General features: G+C 42.9%; 1 protein-coding gene across 2 annotated transcripts in view; it reads right to left on the reverse strand.

Annotated features, from left to right (window-relative positions):
- Positions 1-11,335: 11,335 nt before the first annotated feature.
- Positions 11,336-24,571, reverse strand: part of Exd2 (exonuclease 3'-5' domain containing 2) — a 33,420-nt gene continuing 20,184 nt past the window's right edge. For both annotated transcript variants that reach the window (XM_076921843.1, XM_076921844.1), the window contains 6 exons: positions 24,002-24,128; positions 18,207-18,538; positions 17,045-17,151; positions 16,693-16,828; positions 15,056-15,412; positions 11,336-12,704 (listed from right to left, as the gene is read on the reverse strand). In XM_076921843.1, the coding sequence (XP_076777958.1) occupies positions 12,488-12,704; positions 15,056-15,412; positions 16,693-16,828; positions 17,045-17,151; positions 18,207-18,538; positions 24,002-24,128 (1,276 nt within the window). In that variant the 3' untranslated portion in view covers positions 11,336-12,487. The remainder of the gene's footprint in view (positions 12,705-15,055; positions 15,413-16,692; positions 16,829-17,044; positions 17,152-18,206; positions 18,539-24,001; positions 24,129-24,571) is intronic.

Below are 24,571 nucleotides of genomic sequence, written 5' to 3' on the forward strand. Positions count from 1 at the left end.
TTTCCTTCCATCTCTGAATCATTTATCTTTACAAAGACCACCACCTAAAAGTGGAGGGAGCTGTGGCAACTGGGAAGTGGCACACCTGCCATCACCAACCTGATGATCCTGGAGAAGTGACACATTTGGGCCTCTTGCATTTAAGGTGGGACTTTGTTGGTGGGTGTTAATGCACACTGGTAATCTCAGCAGCACTTGAGAGGCTGAGACAGGAGGACAGCTGTGACTCTAAAAGCAGCCCTCCCACCCCCAAATGAAAGGCTTAGAAAGATGGCTCACCAGTTAGGAGTAGTATTGTTCTTGCAAATGATCCAGGTTAAAATCCCAGCACCCACAACCATCTGTGGTGTGCATTCATACATAAACTAAGTCTTTGAAAGAAGAGCAGTACTTTGTCTCAAGTGCACTTAGAATGGCCTTTCTAGGACTGGCATTTTAAGATCTCATTTGCCTAATATTTAAACTATTTCCTGTCCTGGAAAGAATTACTAGCACTAAACTAGAATGCAATTTTCTTTGTCCTTTTATTTCCCCCCCCCCAACATCTTGTGCACACACACACACACACACACACACACACACACACACACACCTCTGAATGATTTATAATATTATACTTGATCAAGAATCTGGAACCTGAGGTGGGAAGATGGCTCAGTGGTTAAAATGCTTGCCATGTGATCAAGAGGACGGGATTTCAGAGCTCCAGATTCCACATAAATGCCAAGTGGGGCATGACAGCTTGCCTGTGGTTCTAGCCTTGGAAGAAGAAGATGGGATCCCTGGAGCAAGCCCTAGAGGTCTGGGTTTGAGAGACTCCGCCTCAAAGAACAAAGTGGAACAATTGAGGAAGATTGCCAGTATCAACCTTGGACCTCCATATGCATGTGCAGATATCCATGTGAACTTGCACATATGTGTGCATATATGTGAACCTGTATATTTGCCCCCACACAAATACTCATGAGAAAAAGAAGAAAAAAACTTGAAATCTTTCAGATTATACCAAACCTAGAAAGAAGACACTGAAAAAAATTTTTTTCAAGAAACTGGAATGTTCAGGGGTGGCTCTGAGGAGGGCACCTGGGAACAGGAATGGGAGCAAGTCTTTCACTGCATATCCTTTTGTGTCTTGTGCCTCCCCACCCTTTCAGTTCCTGGAGAACAGGAGCCCACTAATGGGACAACTGAACCCCTGCTGGACCATCCCCACTCTCCAGCCTGGAGCTGGCCTGGAGATGGATGGATTTGATGGATGCACACTGCTACTGGCTACTTGGCTGCAGGCACTCTGCTGGGCTATCACGCTGCACAGTGGCTACTGAGGTGCTCCGGCAAGGGGCTGCTTCTCCACAGCCCCTGGACAAGCAGCTGGACAAGCAGAGTCAGCAAAGGGAAGTATACCTAACCTTAAATTCTCCCCCCTTAAATCCACTATTTCCTCTCGAAGGCAGATTGCCCTTTAGTGCTTTGTTTTCTTATGATGTAACATGAAGATATAAGTATAAAAGAAAAAGAGATACTGGAGCTACAGACAAATGGGGAGAAAGAGATGGGTCCTATTTTCCTTGGCCTCACGCTGTAGTGCGTGCCTCCATTGACAGAGCCAGGTCTCTGCATCTCAGGCCAACTTCTGTGCCCGTTCCCCTCCCCTTGCCCGTGCTAGCTCCCCATCAGTTTTCCCAATTACCTTGAGCCCTTACCCAGCCTCCTCCTTCTGTCTCCTTTCCTGACTATAGCCTTGGGTGGCACCAGCCATCACTTTTCTGTCCTTGTCTTCCTTTGTCCTACTCTGATTTCTTTGATGCTGCCTATTGCACTGGCACATGGCCAAGAAACAGCTGCCATCACAGAGGTCCATTTCCCAGTCTGGAGCTGTCACTGGTCCACAGCTGAGACGGTTCAAGGTGGGTAATTCCACTTTATATCTCCACAGACAATCACCCGCACTGGAAGTTAAAGATGTCGGTTTCCCTCTATGAATTCGTTCCTACTAGGAATCTAGAGATCAAAGTTTAAACATCCCAAGTTATATTTATGTCTTGTAAATGGCCTACTAAACATGCCAGCATCCATAATCTGGCGTGTCCTGGTAGTGATGTGCCCATTGGTCCCAGAGCCTGTCACTGCAGTGAGTGGACTCTCGAATGTCTCACCAACAGCACACAAGTCTGAGAGGCTGTCCCCCAGGAGGCTGTGGGAGGTGAGGGCAGGAGGACAAAAGCTATAACAATCAGACAAGCAGCAGCAGACGGAGATGAGTATGTGCCGGCACAGATGCAGACCACACGAGATGGAAAGATAGAGAACACAGGAAAAACAGCTTCAGGGACAGACAAAGCAGAGAACAAAACCCAATAAAAGTGTAACAAACACTAAAGCCAGACAAGCCTGGGGAGAGACCATCTAGAGAGGCTGTTAACATCAGTGGAGTCAGGTCAGTGAGGAGGGCAGGAGGCTTTGGAGTGGCGCTGGAGGCAAGAGCATTGGAGCAACATAAATCTCTTAGGAAGGGTCACTCACCTTCCAAGCTGTTGTGCTTAGTGGCTACAGCAAGTGGAATCTATTTAAAACAGACCAGGCACTTTGCCTCATTCCAGTTCTCTGTCCAGAAATGGCTGAAGCCAAAGGCTGAGGGAACCAGTCCAGCAGCCATCCACAGGCTGAGTGGGAAGAGACCACCCTATCTCCAATGACCCCTCCTTTCATCTCACTGCCACCCCTAAGCCACCAGGCCATTCGACTGTTAGCATATTGAACACAGCCTCCAAGCCTCCAGAAGGCAGCTGCTGCTCAAATGTGAGGGCTATTGAAAGGGCACACCAGAGGAGCTGTCTGACAGTGGGCATGTTTTAGAGGATCGGGGGATTGGGGTGGTCACACAAAGAAGAGGATGTCAGGAAAGTAGGAAGACACCAGGTGCCACTCCCTCCTCTGGACTGTGAGTCTTTGGAAATGTCACCTTGGAGCTGACCCCTAGCCACCTATACCACAGAAAAGCTTGGGAGGCAGAAATGGCCACACAAAGCCATACCTGCTTGCCTCGCTCCTGAGGGAGTGGGCTAGAGACCCCCCCTTCCTGGGCTCTATGACCATGAGTGGTAGAAATACTGCACAATAAGGCTGTGCGAGATTTATGTGTGTAAACCTTACTGTACAAATCAATTTCTTTGCCAGAAAAATTGGCCTTATAAAATTAAATTTGAGGTCAACCCTATGTTCAAAGGGAAGCGTGGCTTGGGAAAGAGAAGTTATCCCAACCCGTGTTTGTAATTTTTTTTCTTTTTTCTTTTTATGATTTTTTTGAGACAGGGTTTCTCTGTGTGGCCCTGGCTCTTCTGGAACTCACTTTGTAGACCAGGCTGGCTTGAAAATCAGAGGTCCACCTACCTCTGCCTTCCAGGTGCTGGTATTAAAGGCGTGCACTACCACCATTTAGCGTGTTTGTAAATTTTGAATCAGAATGTCTAGTTTTGAAGGCAAGGAGAGGATCCTGTGTAGATCCACCCGTACCTTGCTTTTAGGTTGTGAAGGCTAAGCATCACTTAGGAATACAAGTGGATGTGCCACAGGAGCTACTACTAAAGATTCTGGAAATTTTAGTGGAAAATTATAAACATATACAGAATGAGGAGGAGCTGAAAAAATGTTTCAGTGGTTAGGAGCAGTGACAGTTCTTCCAGAGGACCTGGGTTTCATTCCCAGCACTCAATCATGGCTTACAACCCTTTGTAACTCTAGTTCCAAGGGACCTGAAGCCCTCTTCTCTTCTCTGCTGGTACCAGGCATACATGTGGCACACAAACATATGTGTAGGAAAACACCCATATACTATAAATTTTTTCTATGTGCACATAGCACCTATTTATAGTTAACTAACTTACTAAAACCAAACTTCATGAAATGTTCTGCAATCCCTAAATGTGGAGAAATGCTTAGATTTCAACTGCCAAATCTTCAGCAATTCTGACTTAGATTTACAGTTTTAGTTGCTCAGCTTGGTAAATAATCTTCTAGTCCCTAGAAGTTTGTAACATAAGGACAGTTAAAACTCCAGCCTTCTTGGGAGGCAGAGGCAGGCAGATTTCTGAGTTCGAGTCCAGCCTGGTCTACAGAGTGAGTTCCAGGACAGCCAGGGCTACACAGAGAAACCCTGTCTCAAACAAACAAACAAACAAACAAACAAACACTCCAGCTTTCCTGTCCCCTTTTGAAAACCATACTAGGGACTGAACCCAGGGCCTCCAGCATGCTAGGCAAATTCTCTGTCACTGAGCTATGTTGCCAGTCTTTATTAATTTTTTTAGATTCTTTTAGGAGAGGGTCTTGGTATATGGCTCTGGCTAGCTTGAGATTTGCTTAGTAGACAAGGGGACGGCCCTGATTTGCATGGATCCTCCTGCCTCAGCATCCCAAACGCTGGAATTATAGACATACACCAGGCCAGGTTTAAATTCTAGCCTGTGACAGTTATATGGGCATACACACCTGTCAAAATTCATCAAGCTATATCCTTCAAATGTGTGTATTCTTCAAATGTATAAAGGGCAACTACACTGCACTTCAATAGGGTATTAACAATAAACCCCAGTTCTGTGTACAACTGAGCCAACACATCACCAGTTTGAGGTGTGCTGGGCAGTTGAGAGAAAGCTGCTGTTTTGAGAGAACAATGCTCTTTGGGCTTTTGCAAACCGTGTTCTTTGGAACCTGCCACCACAGCATGTGCTTTTGGTTAAGCATTCCACAGCTGAAACGCAATTCTATGCTTAAATGCCGAGAGGATGAGGCAAAATCTTGGCTAAGGTCAAGCTCTACTGATGGCTGCGGGGGGAGGGGGCAGCTAAATGTTCTGCACTTGTGTAACATTTTAAAGAGAAAAGCTAACCCCAAGTCATCATCTGCTCATTTTCTGAGCCAACTTTGGTCCTGCCCATTTATCCAAGAGCTTAGAGGAAGCCATTCATGCTATGGTGTGGGTTTCAGACCTCCAGGGCCAAACACTGCCGTCTTGGTTTGAGAGACACAGAGCCAGACCAAGGCTTTCAGTGGGATATAGCAGAAGACACCAGAATTTTAGATGCAGTAAGAGACCCTCTACAAGAGAGGGCAGAACAATGTACTCGATGCTTTTTGGTAGAAACTTGAGGCTTCTATCTTTTTCGAGATGACGGTGAAAAAGTTTCAAGTTGAGCATATTGGTACAAACCTGTGTTTTGCAAAGAAAAGCCAGCATATTCTTTGAGACTGGAGTGAAGCTCAGGGACAGATTAGGAAATACATTTTCTACAAAGTCAGGAGGAATGACATCCACAGAGGCGCCGCTAATAATGCAAACATTACCTTTATCCATGTCTGTCCAGTGGTGCCCACGTAAGGGCAAAGGATGAAGTCACTGGCAGAGCCAGAGACTCTTCGCAGGCTTCCTGTGAGCTATTCACATCTAGGGCTCACAGAAGCCTCATGGGTTCTCAATAGTCATACCACATTAAAAAAACACACACACAGACTATTTTTACTTACTTGGTTTAATGTCCTCCTTTTAAAGTACTCAATTTGGTGGGTGGTGGTGCACACCTTTAATCCCAGCATTTGGGAGGCAGAGGTAGGTGGAACTCTGTGAGTTAGAGGCCAACCTGGTCTACAGACCTAGTTCCAAGACAGCCAGGGGCTATACAAAGAAAACCTCTCTCAAAACAAACAAGCAAACAAATTAACTTAGGGTTTTACTGCTGTGTACAGACACCATGACCAAGTCAACTCTTATAAGGACAACATTTAATTGAGGCTGGCTTACAGGTTCAGAGGTTCAGTCCATTATCATCAAGGTAGGAACATGGCAGTGTCCAGGAAAGCATGGTGCAGGAGGAGCTGAGAGCTCTACCTCTTTATCTGAAGGCTACTAGGAGAAGACTGGCTCTCACATGGTTAGGAAGAGGGTCTCATTGCCCATGCCCACAGTGACACATATCCTCCAAGGCCACGCCTACTCCAACAAGGCTATATCTAATAGCACCACAACCTGGGCCAAGCATATTCAAACCACATACATACATACATACATACATACATACATACATACATACATACATACATGTGCCTAACGCCTTTAATCATAACACTTAGGGGATAGAAGCAGCCAGACCTGTGAGTCTGGCTAGTCTACATAGAGTTCCAGGCCAGCCAGTGCTACATAGTGAAACTTGCTTTAAATAAAATGGTGGATTACTTCAGAATGCTTGGACCAAGGGGCCTCTCCCTTGGCACATTAATCTATATTTTATTAGTACAAAAAGTTAAATGATTAGTACAAAGGCCTACAACAGATAAATGGGACAAGAATAAGGTCATCAGCCCACTCCTCTCTGAACCTCCAATATATGATAAACTGAGCACAGAAAAAAGCAAACTTCAAAGTCTGTAAGTGACCCCTTTCATGCCCACCACCTTTAAAACCACATTTGGTAAATCTCCAACTCTCTCAGCTCCTTTGTCTTAACGCTAAGTTCAAATCTCTTATTGTTGTGTTTTCTGTTTTATATTTTGTTTTAAACTTCTTTAAAAAAAAAAAAAAAAAAAAACCTATGTGTCAGTGTTTCACCTACATGTATGTCTGTGGAGCGCTTGGGTGCCCAAAGGCCAGAGAAATGCACTGGATTTCCTGGAACGTAGATGATAGAAATAGAACCCAGGTCCTCTGGAAGCCAGGCAGTGCTCTTAACTGCTGAGTCACCTCTCTAGACCCCTTCTTTTGTTTTTCCAAGACAGGGTGTCATTCTGGAGCCCAAGATGACCTCAAACTTGTAGTGATTCTCCTGTCTCAGCCTCCCAAGTTCTAAAATACAGGCATGAACTACCTACCACTTCTGAATTATCTTACTTTGTTTTAATTACTGGTATTTTCAATGGTGAGGCTCTGTCCTGGAGAATGAACCGGGGCCTTACTGCATGCTAGCAAGTGCTCTTCTACTGAGCTGTGTCTCTAGCTCTGGCTTCCGATTCCTATCCAGTACTTAACACCCTGGTGACCCGGGGAGTCAGAATCCCAACTGTGCTCCAACATATTGCAGCCTGTCAAGGGAGACTTTGGGAAGCAAAATATAGGAAATCACTCCAACTCAAAGTTATCCTGAGTCACCCATTGTGCTTGTAATAATGCTGACTATAAACTCAGCAGATTTTTTTAAAAAGGGAGATAGGATTTATTTGGCTCATAATTCCAGGACATAGTCCATTATTGTAGGGATGTTAAACCAGGAACTGAAAGTAACTACTTGTATCTAAAGTCTAAGCAGAGAGAATATGTGCAAGATGCTACTTTGTGCTTGTCTTACTTTTCTTCATTTTTAAGTAGTCCAGGATCGCAAAACCAGGGAATGGTGCTGCCCTTCGTGGGCTTTGTCCTTCCTACATTGTTATAACCAAATTATTCCCCAAACCCTGACCACAGGCCAACCTGATCTACACAAACTCTCACTGAGATGCTTCCCAGGCTATGTCTAATTGACAATGACAATTGTCACACTCACCATGTCACTTTCTCTTTGAATTCTAATTGGTGTCAAATTGATGTTACACCTATCCCTGACCCCTTCCCATCTGTCTCTGCTTCCTAGCCACCATGAGGAAACTAGATCTTACATAACCCTCTCTGCTGTGATGTTCTGCCTCACTGTAGGCCCAAAGCAAGGGTGATGTTGAGAGAAAGGCTGTAAGCTACCTTTTCAGCAAGGGAGAGAGATTCCAGGATTAGTAACAAGGAAATGAAATGTTTTAGGTTCAGTCTGGAGGATAAGACTAACTGCTATTACCTATCAAAATAGAACATGGCCTTAAAGGCAGTATATACATTAGGCAAAGCTACAACCAAGTGGCAAAAACTGGGTTATATAAGCATTCCTTAGTCCCATATAAAGGAAGTTAGATCTTAATTATTTCCAAAACAAAGATCCATCTGGTCCAATTACCCATGGCATTAGGGGCCACCAATTACAGACGGCCACAAAGGAACAAGGAAATATGATCAGTGCCTTTCCCACCATGCCAGATGCCAAGTCGACCTCAGTGGAGACACTACTGCACCTCCTTGCAGGAGGCAGGAAAGGGCATGTGTGGGCCATGGGTTGTCTGGCAGCATCAGCATCACTGTACTCCAGGACTGGGATGGGAACACAGTCCAACATAGGGGAACTTGGCACAAGTCAGAAGAGTAAGCTTGATGCAAAACAGCGTACATGTTTTATATTATTCGTGTTGCACTGTCCTGGCAAGAATCACCCCTTTCTATCCTCATTTTCCTAATTTTTCTTAAGAAAAATGGCTTGTTTTTTAAGATCTAAAAATTACTACTGTACATTAAAAAAAAACAGGAGGGGGATTCACTTCAAATATATAATAATTAGTAAACTAACAAATCTTGGGGGGAAATGCTCCCCCAGCTCCACTTGCTCACTCCCATTCTTGGGGAGCTTCCCTTAATAAAGCATGAGAAGGCCCAGTGGGTAAAGGAAGCTTAACACCATGCCAGCTGGATCCCAGGAATCCTCAGGGCAGAAGGAGAGGACCTATCCTGAGCTTGTATTTTGTCCTCAATACATCCACCCTGTCACACATGAACCCATACACATCCAAACAGCCCATACATAAAAATGTAAAATACATTTTTAATGATACCTAAAAAATGAGACCTAGTGAAGAAAACTAAAAGACAAATGAATAAAAAACCTGGAAGCAAGGAAAGTCAGAATTCAATGATTAAAGAGGCCAAATAAGAAGCTAAACTGAAGTCGCCTCTGCCTGCTGGGTTCCTAAGAGCTGAGAACGGGGATTAAGTCGGCTTTATTTCAACAAAATGCATTCTGTCATCTGATCTGTCCGTGACATGGGTAAGAATAAGTAACTTATGGCTGGACTCTTAAAGGGCAGCAAATCTCTGGATGTGTGCTTCATTCACTTTAGAATGGCAAGTTATTAAACACAGATCTATTTTCAAAACAGAATCCGTCTATACCCTTATTTTAAAATAAAAAAAATTTTTAATTGAAAAAAAAATAGGCCGGGCGGTGGTGGTGCACGCCTTTAATCCCAGCACTTGGGAGGCAGAGGCAGGTGGATTTCTGAGTTCGAGGCCAGCCTGGTCTACAGAGTGAGTTCCAGGACAGCCAGGACTACACAGAGAAACCCTGTCTCAAAAAACCAAAAAAAAAAAAAAAAAAAAAGAAAAGAAAAGAAAAGAAAAAAAAAGAAAAAGAAAAAAATATATATTTAAAAAATTTTAAATAAACTACTTCCAAAAAATCACTGACTGCAGAGGCAGAGAAGGGAACATTGTAATGAAGAATGGAAGACAAGGGGACAAAACAAGGGGTCTAAAGCCACCAACACGAGAGCCAGGGCATGCAGGATCCATTCCAATTCACAGAATAGCTCAATCCATGTTCAGGACACTTGGAGCTAAAGGGTTAAAAAGATGAACTCCCTAATGTGCACACTACTCTCAAGCTGACATTAGTGCCCACAGCAACAGCGACACCTTCCCAATCTAGTTTCTATGGTTCTATCCTAAAGAAATTATCAAGTACACAGTCAGAAATACACAAGAAAGTTTATCTCCATAACTGGCGATGAAGGATGTGAAACATCCATGCTTTTGAACAGAGTACGGGGCTACATGACCAAAGGAGAGCTACCGGAAACATATTAACATTAATTTTCATTGGTTTTTCTCTTGTTTTGTTCTGAGTCAAGGGTTCATGTAGCTCAAATAGTCTTAAGCTCACTATGTAGCTGAAGATAACCCTAAACTTCTGATCTTCCTGCCTCCACTTCCCACGGGCTAGGAGTACAGCCATGTGCTAGTATACTTTAGAACTTTATTTTCAAAGACTTAAAGATAGAGTAAATTACTTGTGATGTCATATTATAGTGAATGGGAAAAAAAATCAGGATGCATACAAACATCAGACACACACACATTGCATGCACACACATATATGACAATTTTAATTTTATATTTAAATTTAAATATTATACATATACATATTTTAAAATAACTGATTTTTTTTGAGACAGGGTCTCTTTATATACCTCTGGCTTTCCTGAAACTCACTGTGTAAGCCAGGCTGGCCTTGAACTCAGAGATCTACCTGCCTCTACTTCTCAGTAGTGGATGCTGAGATGCTGAGATACGGAATCAAAGGTGCACATGAGCCACCATACCTGGCTGAATGATGATTCTTAAGCACATCACCAAAGCCTAGATCTGCTCCAAACAGAAGGAAGATGGACCATTGATACTTTTCCTTTAGGCTTCTCTCTAATGAGCATGTACTCATTGTGTAATCCGGCTAGCATCAAATCCAACATCCTTCTGCTTTTTCCTCCTGCACACAGAGACTATAGGAAAGTGCTATCCACATTCTGCTTTGTGTATTTTATATCAGAAAAGGAGGTTTACTCTAAAATTTCTCATTGAAGATGGCAGCTTTCACTCTTATGGAAAGGCTCAAAATTTCAAGATAGACTAAGACTATAGATTACAACTTACACAGCAATACTCTTCTGAAAAAGATAAAGGACATACATTGAACAGACTGGCTTTCTCCTCCATTTGCTGCTGGCTTTCTTGCACTGGACCTCGTGGGGACCCCACCGGAGAGCCTACTCTTTGCATAGCAACCAGTATACTTTAATTGAGAGTTCATAGCATTTCTTACTTCTTCCTATGCAAATCAGGAGGACTAGAAGAACCCATCTCTCTTGTTCCAGAAAAAAAGAAGTTTTCTCATAAAGCTAGTGACTCAAAATTAGCTACAGATATTTCAAAACACAGGTCACAAGTTATATTCAATGACCATGAATACAGTTGCTTATTTCTCAAGAATGGATATAAAAACAAATCTATGAGTGCCATCTTGTGGCAAGCCTGGCAACTACCATGACCAAGAACTAAGCTGGCCTCCATTCTTCTTGGGCCTTTTCACTGCGTTCCCACAGCCAAGAGGTGCAGGCTTTGTGAGAATCTACTACTTTAAACAGAACTTCTCCAAAAGAGCTGTAGTATTTGTTTATAAGGATGTCTAGTCTTGATCCAGAAATGCCTGAGAGGACAGGTGGGAAGGTAGGGCAGCGGGGCAGAGTGTAGCACGCGCACATGTTTGTAGACTGCGACCCCATCCCAAAGGCTTGTGATGCAGTGTCTATGGTACATCCATGCATAAGTATCACAGTATTGCCATGAGGCAGGGACTCTGCAGAATAAATAGCAACTCCCCCCAAAATACTTACAGATTTTATAACATTAGTAAGAAAAGTTTCACATTTACAATCACTGAGCTTTGTGCTTTGAAGTTGTTTTATTTATCAATGTCAGATCAGTTATAACCAACTGGGTACAATTCCAAAATAGAACTCTTGTTGGATTCTGGCCATAAAATTCTTTTCAAGCTTGTTAAGATCTTATAAAATAAGAAAGTTCTCCTAATAGTTTAGAAAAAATACTAATTGCTAATAAATTGATTTCATACTCAAAGTAGTAGTCTAACATTTTGAAAGGTGAAACATTGCCCTTTTAAACTTCTATTGTATCAGTTAATTTCAGTGTCTCCGGGGGTATCAGTTAATTTCAGTGTCTCCGGGGGAGGTGAATTCCTCACACTGAAACCTGGCCAAATGGCTCTGGGAGTGAATTAAGTCCTAAGGAGAGGTCAGTATCGCAAATGCAATGAAACATGAACACTGAAGGGAGTGGGCACTGACTGGGAAATGATGGTCCTCAGAAGCAGGACAAGAGACATGCAACCAGAGAAGAGGCTGAGCAGTGTATCAAGCTCTCCTGGGAAAGGGGCAGTGCTTGTCAGTCCAGCCAGATGAACACTCATTTCCAGAAAAGGACTTCCCCTGTGACAGGGAAGAAGCCCATAGCAAGCTGGACTTTGGTCCTGTATGCGTTGAGTGGGAACATTTTCAAGCATGTAAAATAAATCCAAGTAACACAGTTGGAATGGACCCCAAACAAATGCATATGAGAGAGCAAGAAAGATTAAAATTGTGAGGCTGAACTGAGAATACAAACATGACTCTTGGGTCACTTCTTCAACTCTGGAAAAAGTTCTCCCTGGCCTGGAAAAACCAATGCAGCAGAGAGAATTACAAACATCTTTCCAGGGCCTGACAAGTTACTTCAGAAAAGACTTCTCCCTCTTAGGAAAAGTGGAGAGGAAGAGTGAAAATGAAGGCCAAGCTTCTTTTGCACACAAAAATAGGAGAGAAAGGAGGAAAAAAGAATAGATTCCTCAACTAAAACTCAAAACCATAAGCTCCCCTTCAAACAACAGCCTTGCTCCATCAGAAATACCTGGGGATCAGTGTGGGTTAGCACTCTGAGCTGAGTCACCAGGGCTTCACCCACTAAGAACATTAACTAGTAGGAGGTGATTTTGACCTTGGCTCCTGCTTCCTGCCTGTCCTGACCTGCAGGAAGCAGTGATCACGATAGCTTGATCGGAAGGTCATCCCCATACTTTCGGAGCAGCTTCTGATGGTTGTGGTCCACTGACCACTGCTGGGGCAGGTGCTTAGGCTTCATAGAGTCCAGGAAGTGCTGACGCCAGCGGCTCTCCAGCTGCATGAGGGAGCGCAGCCCACCTTCGGTGTGACGCTGTACCACCTTTAGCCCATGAGGAATATAACTTTCATTGTATATCCTGCCAAAACAAGAAGTTGTAAAGGGTCTGAGCAAAACAAGCACTAGACAATCTCATAGGCAGATAAAGAGATCCCAAAGGACACATTATTTTAAATGCTTTCAAAATATCTTGTTTTTAAACCTCTTTTTTTTTTCTTAATATGTAGGATACAGGCTCAAACTGGAGGCATTTGGGGGTTCTGAGTTATATTTCTAGGAAGGCCACATATACTCATCCTATAGGGAAATCTTGCCTGGCTGATGATGGGTTAGAAATATTGATCTTGTACTTGTTGGTTTGAGGCTACTCAGAGAACAATTTACTTCTCTGTAAGCCATTAATTTATTAATCTTAAACCATATCAGTATTCAAATGAAGCTTTCAATCAGCCCACACAGCCTGGATTCTCAGAACACTGGCAGAGTTGGGTTTAAACTTCAAGGTGATCGATCCACTTCTTTAGTGCCTTCTTCCTCACAGAAAGAATGTCAGACCACACTGGCAAGGATTTTGTCAGTCACAGTGAGAATTCCTGTGGCTGCTCAGCTGTGCAAATAGTGTCCAGGAGAAGATGAACGGCCCACCTAGTCCCTAGCTAGACAGGAAACCATGAAAACTGGTGATACTATGTGAACAGAGCCTCCCAGAACCTCCCTCCACCTCCTCAAGAGAGTGAAACCACCTTTCTCAAAAAAGTACCTTGCTCCCAAGTTTCTCTCCTCTCCCAATATCTGTATTTCCAATCCTTGATCCTAAGCCCCCTACCAGCTCAGCAACTTTGGGCTCTCCCCACATTTGCAGGTGTTTCATATTTCCCACTGGTGTTTTTTCTTTTGTTTTTGTTTTTGAGACAAGGTTTCTCTAGGTAGCCCTGGCTGTCCAGGAGCTCATGAGGTAGGCCAGGTTGGCCTTGAACTCACATAGATCCACCTGCCTCTGCCTCCCAAATGATACCATGCCCAACCGCACTATTTTCAATCTGTCCCCAAACAGTCTGTTCTCAGTCTCAATCTACCCTCTAACTCAGCAACCAACTTATTAGAAATGTCTACGGTTAGCTGGGCACAGTGGTGCGCTCCTGTAATCCCAGCACTTGGGAGGAAGAGGCAGGCGGATTTCTGAGTTCGAGGCCAGCCTGGTTTACAGAGTGAGTTCCAGGACAGCCAGGGCTACACAGAAAAACTCTCTTTAAAAACAAATAAGTAATTAAGTAAAATAATAACATTTTCAAAAGAAAAGGCTATGGTTGAAGGGGAGAGGGCTAGCTGTTCTAGGAAGTTCATCTGGGGTCACTGAGATGACTCACAGATACCAGTACCAGCTGTACAAGTGTGACGTCTGAGTTGGCTCACTGGTGGGTCCACGGTGAAAGGAAAGAACCAATTTCTAAAAGTTGTTCTTTGACCTCCACACATGCTGTACCCAGACACAAGCATTCATGGGTACATACATACTAATAAATGAAAAAAAATTAAAAGTTCATTTGGGAGTTAGTCAAAGGCAGTCTCCCTAATGTAATGTGACATTGAAGTTATGTAACTTTAACCTCACAGTATTTAATTAAAACTTAGAAAATAACATTTATACTATGACTACAAAAAGTAGAGATAAAATTTAAAAATAAATTTTTAAAAACTTTGAACAATTAAAAATACAAAATTATAAATAAAAAGTCATTAAGTTGCTATTAGAAATAAAAAGGCAATTTATGGAGCTTGTTAGTGTGGTGCCAAGTACTTCAGTGTCTCTGTAAATGTCTCCTCAGGAGATATTTGTGGATTTATGTTTATGTAGGCTTTTAGTGTGGTACTGAGTGCTTCAGTGTCTGTAAGTATCTGCTCAGGAGATATTTGCTGTCTGAGCTGTAGGAGCTCAGTAGCATGAGTGACATGAGCACAACTTGAATAAAGAAATAATCATTTGCTGCTATAAATAAAGTTTTACATTTCTTATTATTGATAACCAAACACTGTAGGCACTCAGTCTCATTACCAGAGTTTTATGGCCCTCTAATACTATCGATTAGATAATTGTCTAAACTGAAAACTGCATAGTCACCCACTATGTGTGGAGGTTCTAGGACAGCTTTTAGAAACCAATTCTCTTGATCTGCCATGCAGGTCCTCGGGATCCCAGTACAGTTGCCAGACTTGGCAGTGAGTGTCTTAACCTGCAGAGCCATCTTGCCGTCTCTTATGAAAAGGAAATTCTCAGATTGTTTGATTCTACCCCACAGAATCTTAGACAGACAGACACTGGACTAATAAGCATGTGGCTAAGCACTATGACTGTGACAAGCATTCTCATGAAGCAGTGACGGTTGCTGTTACTGGGTCATACCCATTCTTTCTCTGAACAGTATGTTGTACCTGGTCTCCAGGCTGGCGGCCTCTTGAAGCATCTCCTCTGTAACAATATCTGTGTTATAAAACTCCCTGAGTGCATGCAGCAGCTCTTCCTTCCGATGGGCAGGCAGGCTCTCAGCATTGAGCAGGGCTCTGGCTCCAGAACGCACCTGCCTACGCTCTAGATCTTCCAGCAGGCGTAGACCCTCCTCTGAGCCAATGGGAGCCTGGAACTCCTTGGCCAGCTGTTGCTTCAGATGGTTGTCATAGTAGTTAGAGATGGCATGGCAGGAGGTGCAGAGCAACAGCACATCATGGGAGTTGTGGTCCTTCATCTCAATAGGGAAATGCTTGCGGTATTCATGTGGAATTATATTTTTCCTGGAATGAGCCCACCCCAAAAGCAATGCTCATTACCTTAGGACACAGAATACATATGGAGCCACCAAGTCAGATACTGGAAGGCTTGGACAGCACAACTCAACAGAGGTTACATGAAGGCAATACTACCTGTATGACTCTCAGGCCCACCTGCTTGCCTTATCTACCTGTGCTTTAGGTCCTCTCCCTTAAAGTAAGTACAGATTATGTGCTGTCCAACTTCAACAGCAGAGGCTGGTAACAACTACCATGTTCCTAAAAAAGAGACTCTCGGAGAAATGAAATGATATTATACTGGCTTTTGATACCTGCATAATAAATCTCAAAGAAGTCCGGTAGGCTAAGCAAACCAATTTCCTTTATCTGAGGACTCTATTACTCTGACATTACTTCTTGGCTCATCAAGATCTGCCATCATTTTCTAAGTAGAACTACATTCTCAGAAAAATATCTCAGTGGCAACAGTTGTCTCACATAGCAGAGAAAGGAGGGAGGGAAGTGAACCTGTAAAGAAGAGCATGCACATGCCTTTGACTCCAGCTTGGAAGGCTAAGTCAGCAGGACAGTCATACCCAAGGCTACACAGTGACACTCTGTCTCAGCCAAGCAGTGGTGGCACACGCCTTTAATCCTAGTACTAGAGAAGCAGAAGCAGGCAGATCTCTGAGGTTTTGGCCAGCCTGATCTATAGAGTGAGTTCCAAGACAGCCCAGGGTTACACAGAGAAACACTGTCTCTAAAAAAAAAAATACATGAGTAAATGAAATAAAAGAAGAAATATTCTGCTTCAAAATGAGAAAAAGTGATCTCTGAAAAAAACTAAGATAAAAAAGAAAATAATAACACCAGAAAATAACAAAAATAGAAAAAGAAGAAAAAAGAGAACAACAAAACACATCAAAATGGTGGAAGGAAGAGAGAGAATAGGAAAGCAAGGAAGGAGGAAAATTGAGAGGGAAGGAGAATTACTGTGCAGGGGCCAGGGAGAAAGGTATGCAAACCCATGAAAGGACAGCCTTGGGACACTATAACCAACACTACAGCTCAGAAAGCTCGAGAGCTTCAGGGAGGGATCCAGGGATACAGCTTCAATGACAGCTTTAAGAGGACTAGAGGCCACGAGAGATGGCAGGTAGAATGCTGAAGCTGTCAGGAAAACTGTGGTGTTTGTAGAGTAAGTCTCTCTGCCACTGTGAGAAAACTCAAGGCATCTGAGAGCTGAGTGTGACCACACAGGCAACTGCCACAGGAGGTAGATTCCTTAGTCTAATGCCACTCACCGGATGTAGGTATCCGTCTTGCCACAGACAACACACAGGTTCTCTTTAACCATCAAGTAATAATCTCCTGGGGATTCAGGTCTTCCTGCAGGTTCAAACTGTAGCCTGACCACAAAAGGTTCTTTACTCACCAGCTCTTAGGAAAAAGAGAACACATCAGTGCTGGCTGTTCCCACCTCTGACCTCAAGAAGCACTCTTAACTACTGTTCTTTGAGTGCAAGCAGAAACTCCAGATTATGACTACCCAGCCCCGAACATCTCAAGGTCTTGCTGTCTTCCTCCAATCACCCTCTTCCAAACCCTACTCACAAGACCCTATTTATAAACAAATATGGCAGATGAGTCTCACACCTCCAATGCCTTTGTCCAGGTACCACTGAGCTTTCCTTCGGTCACAGGTGCACAAGGGCTGGCCATCAGGAGCTTGGAGAAAGCAGTTATCATAGAGAGGTGATTTTCTGCAGGAAAAAAAAAAAATCTCATACTGAAAGCTGTTGGTCAAGTTTCCCAAGACCTTCCTACTCTCTTTTCTGAATGGCTCAACTTATTCTCAACATCAGACTCAAATATACTACATGTAGAAAAAATAAACAGGCAAGAAACCACACTAGACTCTCAGTCTGCATTGTCTAGGAAGCAGAGCTACAAATGATGCCTCTAATTCTTATCCCTATGGACTGAGACACTGGGAAGTGAGTTAGGTGGTGTTTATTCACAGAGTTCTGCTGTGAATGTAAACAGGAACAGAGCACCAATAAACTGCCAAATCACTGAATTAAACACTAAGTTAAAAATGGTAAGAGTTCAATATAAAGAAATGAGGGCCGCATAGGTTGATTTCTGGCTCACATGCAATGTTTTCTTCAACTTAATCATCTAATTCCTAAAGGTGCCATGTTCCAGGGATCACACTTCCACTCAAAGCATCCTTTCCCCGAGAGGTGTCAGTCACACGGGAGATTCTCAGTAGCTACACAATAAACTTGGTGTGAGGCTGAAATCACTCTACATTAACAAGAAATCCTAAGGTGCACTTCTCTTGGTGAGTATGAAGACTTCATGTTACCCATGTTCATAGCTGTTTCAGACAAATAAAGTTTATATCCCCTTAAAATATTTTATTATAACTCGTTTATTCTGGAGGAGAGACACACATGTGCATGTGGAGATCAGAGGACAACTTTGAGAGTTAGCTCTGTCCTTCTACTATGTGAGTCCTGAAGACTTAACTCAGGTCATTAGGTTTGGCAGCAAGTGCCTCCACCTGGTGAGCCATTAAAGTTACAGACCTAAGGTTGTACTAGGGTTTGGTGACAAAGCATGGGTAAATTCTCTTCATCTCTGTTCCAATTGACAAATAGAAGAGTGAGCGAAGGGGAAAAGAAGAAGACCACAAAGAGAAGCATAGTGCAAATGTCACTGAAGGCAGGTACATTAACCCTGGGGTCTCTGCTGCCTGATGCAGGGTAAAGCTGGGCCCTAACTCTTCAACATTAGGGAACATGCGGATTACCTGGCAGAATAGCCAACCCCCAGGGGCTTCCTCTTATGCTTCCTGGGGTCTCTCCCTTGGTTGTTGCCCGGCAGCATTCCATCAGTCTTAGCCTTCCTATTTCTCAGCTTCTGCTGTGACTCCAGTGCTTCCCCATTAACCTCTTCACCCAGCCGGCCAAGTCCTTTGCTTCGGAATGGGATGTCTACCATATCCCTGCATTTCTCCAAGGCTTTTTGCCAGTTGATTTGGTCACTGTTTTCCTCTTCATAGGAATTTCTAGAGAAAGGGTATCCAAGAAGATGGAGAAAGAGAGCCACTGAAATCTGTGCATCCCTGGCAGCATAAGTTACCTGAAGAGAAAAGCCAGAGATCAGTGGGATATGGAAGACGCACCATGCAGAGTACCTTCAAAGTCAATTACAAATGCCTTGGAATACCACTCAGGGTAGCATTTGCTTAGTAGCATAAAACCCTGGATTCAGCCAAACGGTGGTGGTGGCCTTTAATCCCAGCACTCAGGAGGCAGAAGCAAGCAGATCTCTGAGTTCAAGGCCAGCCTGGTCTACAGACTGTGTACCAGGACAGCCAGGGATATACAGCGAAACCCTCACTCCAGGAAAACAACCACCACAACAACAAAAACACCAGATTCAAACATACCCCTCTGTCTCTCTCTCTCTCTCCCCACTCCCCTCTTATTTTTGCCTTTAATACCAGCACTCGAGTCAGGGGGACTGCTGGACTACATTGAGTTTAAGCCTACCATGAGCTTACGATGTGAGGCTCTATCTCTAATATAAAACCAAACAAAAATAAAAGTCTATTTGGACAGTTGGATGGATAGTTCAGTCAGTAAAGTACTTGCCTTGAAGACATGAGTTTGATCCCCGTAAATCACGTGAAAAAGCTGGGCATGGTGACATTAGCCAGCAATCCCAGAACTGAAAACCAGACAAACCCTTAGAGCTCCTAATCCTGTCTAGGATTAACAGAACACTGAGCTTTGTCCTTTGGAGACAGGATCTAGCTATATAGGATGGGACAGCCTTGAGCTAGAGACATTCCTGACTCCAGTTCCCAATGATAATATTAGAGGTATGTGTTACCATGCTTAACACCTTAAATAGGTGGAGTGGATTTTATTATATAAAATTAATCTTTAATATTTATTTATTTTATGTATATGAGTACACTGTAGCTGTCTTCAGACACACCAGAAGAGGACATCAGATCCCATTACAGATGGTTGTAAGCCACCATGTGGTTGCTGAGAATTGAACTTAGGACCTCTGGAAGAGCAATCAGTGCTCTTAACTGCTGACCTATCTCTCCAGCCCCTAGAAATTAATCTTAATAAAGCCATTTTTCACTCACTACCACCATTAAAAAGAAGAAGAAAAGAAAAAAAAACAAGTTCGGTGGCACATATATTTAATCCCAACAGAGGCAGACAGATCTCTGTGAGTTTGAGGCTAGCCTGATCTGCATACATTTCCAGGTCAGCTAAGACTACATACCAAGATTCTGTCTGTTTCAAGGCACAAAGAAGTAACTTACTCATGGTTACCAAACAAAACAAAAACCCAGAAACTGCTATGGAAAACAAACTAGATACTTCAGTGCCTAGAATTCTGCCGCAGGTTTATATTAACCTAAAACAGAAATTTTGCTAATTTTTCCCTAATGTTTTGAAAGGATGAACTAGTAACTGACTTGAAGACAACTGAAGGTTGAAACCTAGAGTTAGACAGGATATCTATCTAATAATGATATTATTAGATCAATAAGGTAGATCTAATAATATCCAATTATTATTAGAGGTCAATAATGATGTGGAAATGACCGGGGGGAAAAAAAAACCCAAAAACAAAATCAACTTTCAAACACTTAACTTGTCTGCACAACAGGGCTAAGAAACTACCTCTTCTGGCCTCAAAATAGTAAAAATTTAAATCACAGGGGTTGGAGAGATGGCTCAGTGATTTAAGAACACTGGCTGCTCTTCCACAGAATTCAAGTTCAATTCCCAGCACTCAGATGGCTGCTCACAGCTGTCTGTAACTCCAGTTCTAGAGAGCTGACACTCACACAGACACACATGCAGGCAAAACACCAGTGTACATAAAATAAAAACAAATGTGTCTTTTCAAAAAATTTAAATCACATAATGGCTAAACTGAAGGCTTACATTATAGCTATACAAAATACTAAAGAATGGCCCTTAAGGGTAAAAGATTAAAGGATTCCTTTCTGGAGAAACCAAGCAGCCAGAGGGACCAGATGTTGAAAGCTTCTAAGAAAGTGTTTGAAGGTCTAGGAAGGTATTTTGATGTTGATAAATGAAAGTTATAAAGGAGTTATCTTTTTGTAAACTTAACAAGATTCTTGTAAGCGTCAGGGAATCCACTTGAATCCACCAGGTCAAATGGATTCAAGATAAGTACTGTCAATTAACACAGCCCGCTTCCCTCTCCACCTGCCTATTCCTGACGGTAGGATCCATTTCCCTTTCCCTGGTCCTGGAAACCTGCCATCCCTCCTCCAATTACCTAAGCGTTTCAAAATGTACATCCAAGAAAAAGGTTTCCTTCAAAACTCCTTAACTTTATCTTCTGCCCCTAACATCTAGGTGTTCCCTCAGAACCTGCATCCAGGAACGCTTTAAAACAGTTACTCACAGATGCTCTGGCCTAGCCTCACAGACTGCTTCAACTGGGTCTACACAGCCCCACCCCCAGATGGTCCACAACCTGGACAGCAGTGAAACAAGCAGTTCTTCCTGCTTTTGCCTACACCCCATAATGGTGCACCTATATTAGCAGGAAGTAGACATAGAGGATTACGTGGCTCCTTATTTGTTTATAATCAACAAAAGGATGGGTTGTTTGGTTTAGGACCTGGGAGAAGGGACTAAGGTGCATATTTTTACATATCATAGCAGACCTGGCCTCCAGGTTTTCTCAGCATCCCTCAGTTCCTACCTGGCATACCTTGCCCCCCACCCTGAACTTTTCAGCCCAGGGAATCGACTGCCCTTCCCCCAGAGGCTCCTCCCTTTGGAATCCAGACATTTTGGTCTCTTTTTCTCCTCCTCTTCTCTCTCTGTGCACTCTTGCCCTTTCTCCCCCACCCCCAGCCTCCACCTCTCTCTCTTCCCACATGACTCCCTTAGCCTCAGTCCTTGGAGCCAGTGAACTTGTCCCAGAGCAGCTTCCCAATAAACCTGCACTTAATATATTCCAATCTGGCTTGAGTTGGCTCATTTCATGGTGGTGGAGAAATAACCTATCAAATACACAATTACTGACACCTGACTAACCACAGCTACTGAAAAGAAGCCCACCAGCCCTCAAAGTCCTGCTGTAGCTGCTGTGTACTCAACCCACTAGTTTTGTTTGTTGGGTCATTTTTGTTTTTCCAAAACAGGGTTTTTCTGTGTATGTAGCCCTGGCTGTCCTGGAACTTGCTCTATAGATTAGGCTAGCCTCAAACTCAAGAGATCTGCCTCCCAAGTGCTTGGCTACCAAGAGCTGCTTTTATTTTCATTAAATAGATCCTCTATCTTCTGCTTACTTCTAATTGTGTACCTCAATCTTCTTGGTCAGGAAACAAAAACTAGACAGGAAAGAAAATTTCCAAGTTACAGTTGTAAGCCACCAGGCCCTGCTTCATGTGACATGATTCTATCAATATTCATCCATGTTAAAGCTGAGAAGCTGGCACATGTGTGAAGTGCCAGCACTTAGAAGGCCAAGGCAAGAGGATCACATGTTTATAGCATGTTCCTTTTTACTTGTTGAATAATATGCCACTGTGTGCCTACATTTTATTTATTCACCAGCTGATGCATCTTATCAGATTATTTATTTATTTATTTATTTATTTATTTATGAGATAGGGTTTCTCTCTGTAGCCCTGGCTGTTTTGGAACTCAACCTGCAGACCAGGCTGGCCTCAAACTCAAGGATCTGACTGCCTCTGCTGGGATTAAAGATATACATCATCACATTTGGCTTTTCTAATCAGTTTTTATCTCTCTCTTTTTTATTTTTCATTTGTTTGTCTGTTTTTTGTGATACTGAAAACCAAGTCCAGGCCCTGAACATGTCATGAAAGCTACATCCTTAACCCTGTGTCTCCTTCTTAAATATGAATTGACAATCAAAGTTTAAACATCTGGAAAAATCCCTCACATGAAAGCCAAGGAAAAGCAGTTATGAGAAGGAACTCTGAGGAAGAAGAGGTGATGCAGGGAATGGAAGGAAAGCAGAAACCCTTCCCACTGTGAGAAGAGACTGCATCCTAAGCAGAGACAAAGGCTGTCTCAACAGAGTGTGCCCGGGGCTGCAGGTAAAAGTGCTGGCTCTGCAGCTTTACTACCTGAGTTCCAACCAGACCTGTGTAAAAGCCAGATGCAGCAGCACAAATGTGTATTCCCAGACTCCTACCCCAAGACAGGAGACAGGACAACATCAGACTGTCTCAAGAAAAAGAAAATCAAAGAATCAATTTTGTTTGGGGGATCCAATAATCCAAAGTGAATAAGTTCTTTAAAAAAAAAGGGGGGGGGGGAGAGTAGTAAACGTCAAAGAAAGTAATCTGAGGATTCTTTCCTGAACAGGAAGACAAGAACGTCCAGACAGAAAGGGTCCATTCAATCCTACTAGAGTGCGTAAACATGACCTCTACTCATGTTTGTCATCAAGGATTTCAAACAAGGAAGGAAAGAGAACTTCCAGAAAGAACAGTCACACACTCAAATGTTAGAAGCCAGAATACAAGGAATACAGCCTTCAAAGTTCTGCAAGAAAATGGCTCTGCCCTAAATAGCTAATAGGCATATCACTGGCTAAGAGAGGGAAATCACTTGTCCTTTCAGACACACAGGATAACAAGAGGACAAAGCCATGGGATGTAGGCACCAGGGGATCCAGTACAGAAGAAAAGTGGAGGAACCACTGACAGACAGATAGAAGAAGCAAACTTCAGACTGCAGTCGGCAGCAGGTCTGGAAAGCCAACATTCCAACAATGCAGCAAAGAGCTGCAGAAAGACAGCAGAGGGCCACAGAGGGACAATGGAGGGCCGTAGGGAGACAGCAGAGGGCAGAGCCATAGGGGAGTAGCTGAGGGCTGCAGGATACAGGACAGCAGAGGGGCGTAAGGACAGAACCACAGGAAGCTGGGCAAGTGTGCTTAGTCTCTAATGCATCTGAGACAGCCAAGAGAGCTACCATTCTGGGGTTAAGTCAATGTGTGCAGAAAACTAAGAAAACAAAAGTACAAATTGTATATCCTGGGAAAACAAAGTGCTATTCCTGATCAAAGTGGAGTATCTAGTTATACTGGGGAGATGGGGTAGGGGACAAATTCTTATTTGGGACCCAGAAACTGGAAGAACACTAAGTTATAACTTACGTACAAGAAGTCAAAACATACTACTCAAAAATAAAGAATGATACATGCACATAATCTAAAAATACAATGGTAATTACCAAAAAGAAATTAAAATGGTCACCTCTGGGTAGAAAAGCAAACGAAAGAATGGGGTGGCAAAGGCAGAGAACGGCTTACTGTTTCTTATGATGGGATTTATAGTACTTTTAAAAATGTTTATGCATTTGTATTTCTAGAAAAAGCACATTTTCTGAAGTGCCGGCACATTAAAAAGTAATACATTATAGAAACTCCAATGTCATTTAAGTAGCATGAACATTACTGTCTCGAGGGTCACTTGGCAGTAAGTCTACTTTAAGGCCTCTCTGCCTAGCGGTCACATTGAAGACTAGAACCAACTCCTCTGATCACAAGTACCTGGTCTTCAGTAAGATTCTCAGCATCCCAGTTGCTGCAACGAAGTAGAAGGGACTTGTCAAGTGGGAAGTTCAAAATAGTCTCAGCAAGTGATTTCAGGCTAAGCCCATTACAGAGTATATTGTTTCTACAAGAAATAAATAAAACCATGTATCAAAACCAGGCAAATGGCATGAATAGGAAAAACTTCAAATGACCAATAAACAGAAGGCAAATAAACACGAGAAATCAAAGAAAATGGTCGTTTGCTATCAGACTGCAGTGTTTTGTTTTTATAACAAGTATATCTAGTATCAATAGAGCACAAAAATCAATTAGGCTCATACAAAATGTTATGATTGTTATGAAAAAGTTTAACAATAAGTAACTATCAAAAACTCAAATACAAAAGTTCTCTAATCTAGTAATTGCTTTTCTGGGAGTTTATCCAAAGGACAAAGATACTCAAGTGGATATTCACTGCAGCACTACTGTAGCAAGGAGAACTGTAAACAGACTAAATGTCCTTTGATGGTGCTCATGCCTAACTTTCTTATGTTTGAAGAAAAATGACAAGGCTGTTTTCATCAG

This window comes from Arvicanthis niloticus, chromosome 23 (assembly GCF_011762505.2).
Source record: "Arvicanthis niloticus isolate mArvNil1 chromosome 23, mArvNil1.pat.X, whole genome shotgun sequence".
Taxonomy (NCBI): domain Eukaryota; kingdom Metazoa; phylum Chordata; class Mammalia; order Rodentia; family Muridae; genus Arvicanthis; species Arvicanthis niloticus.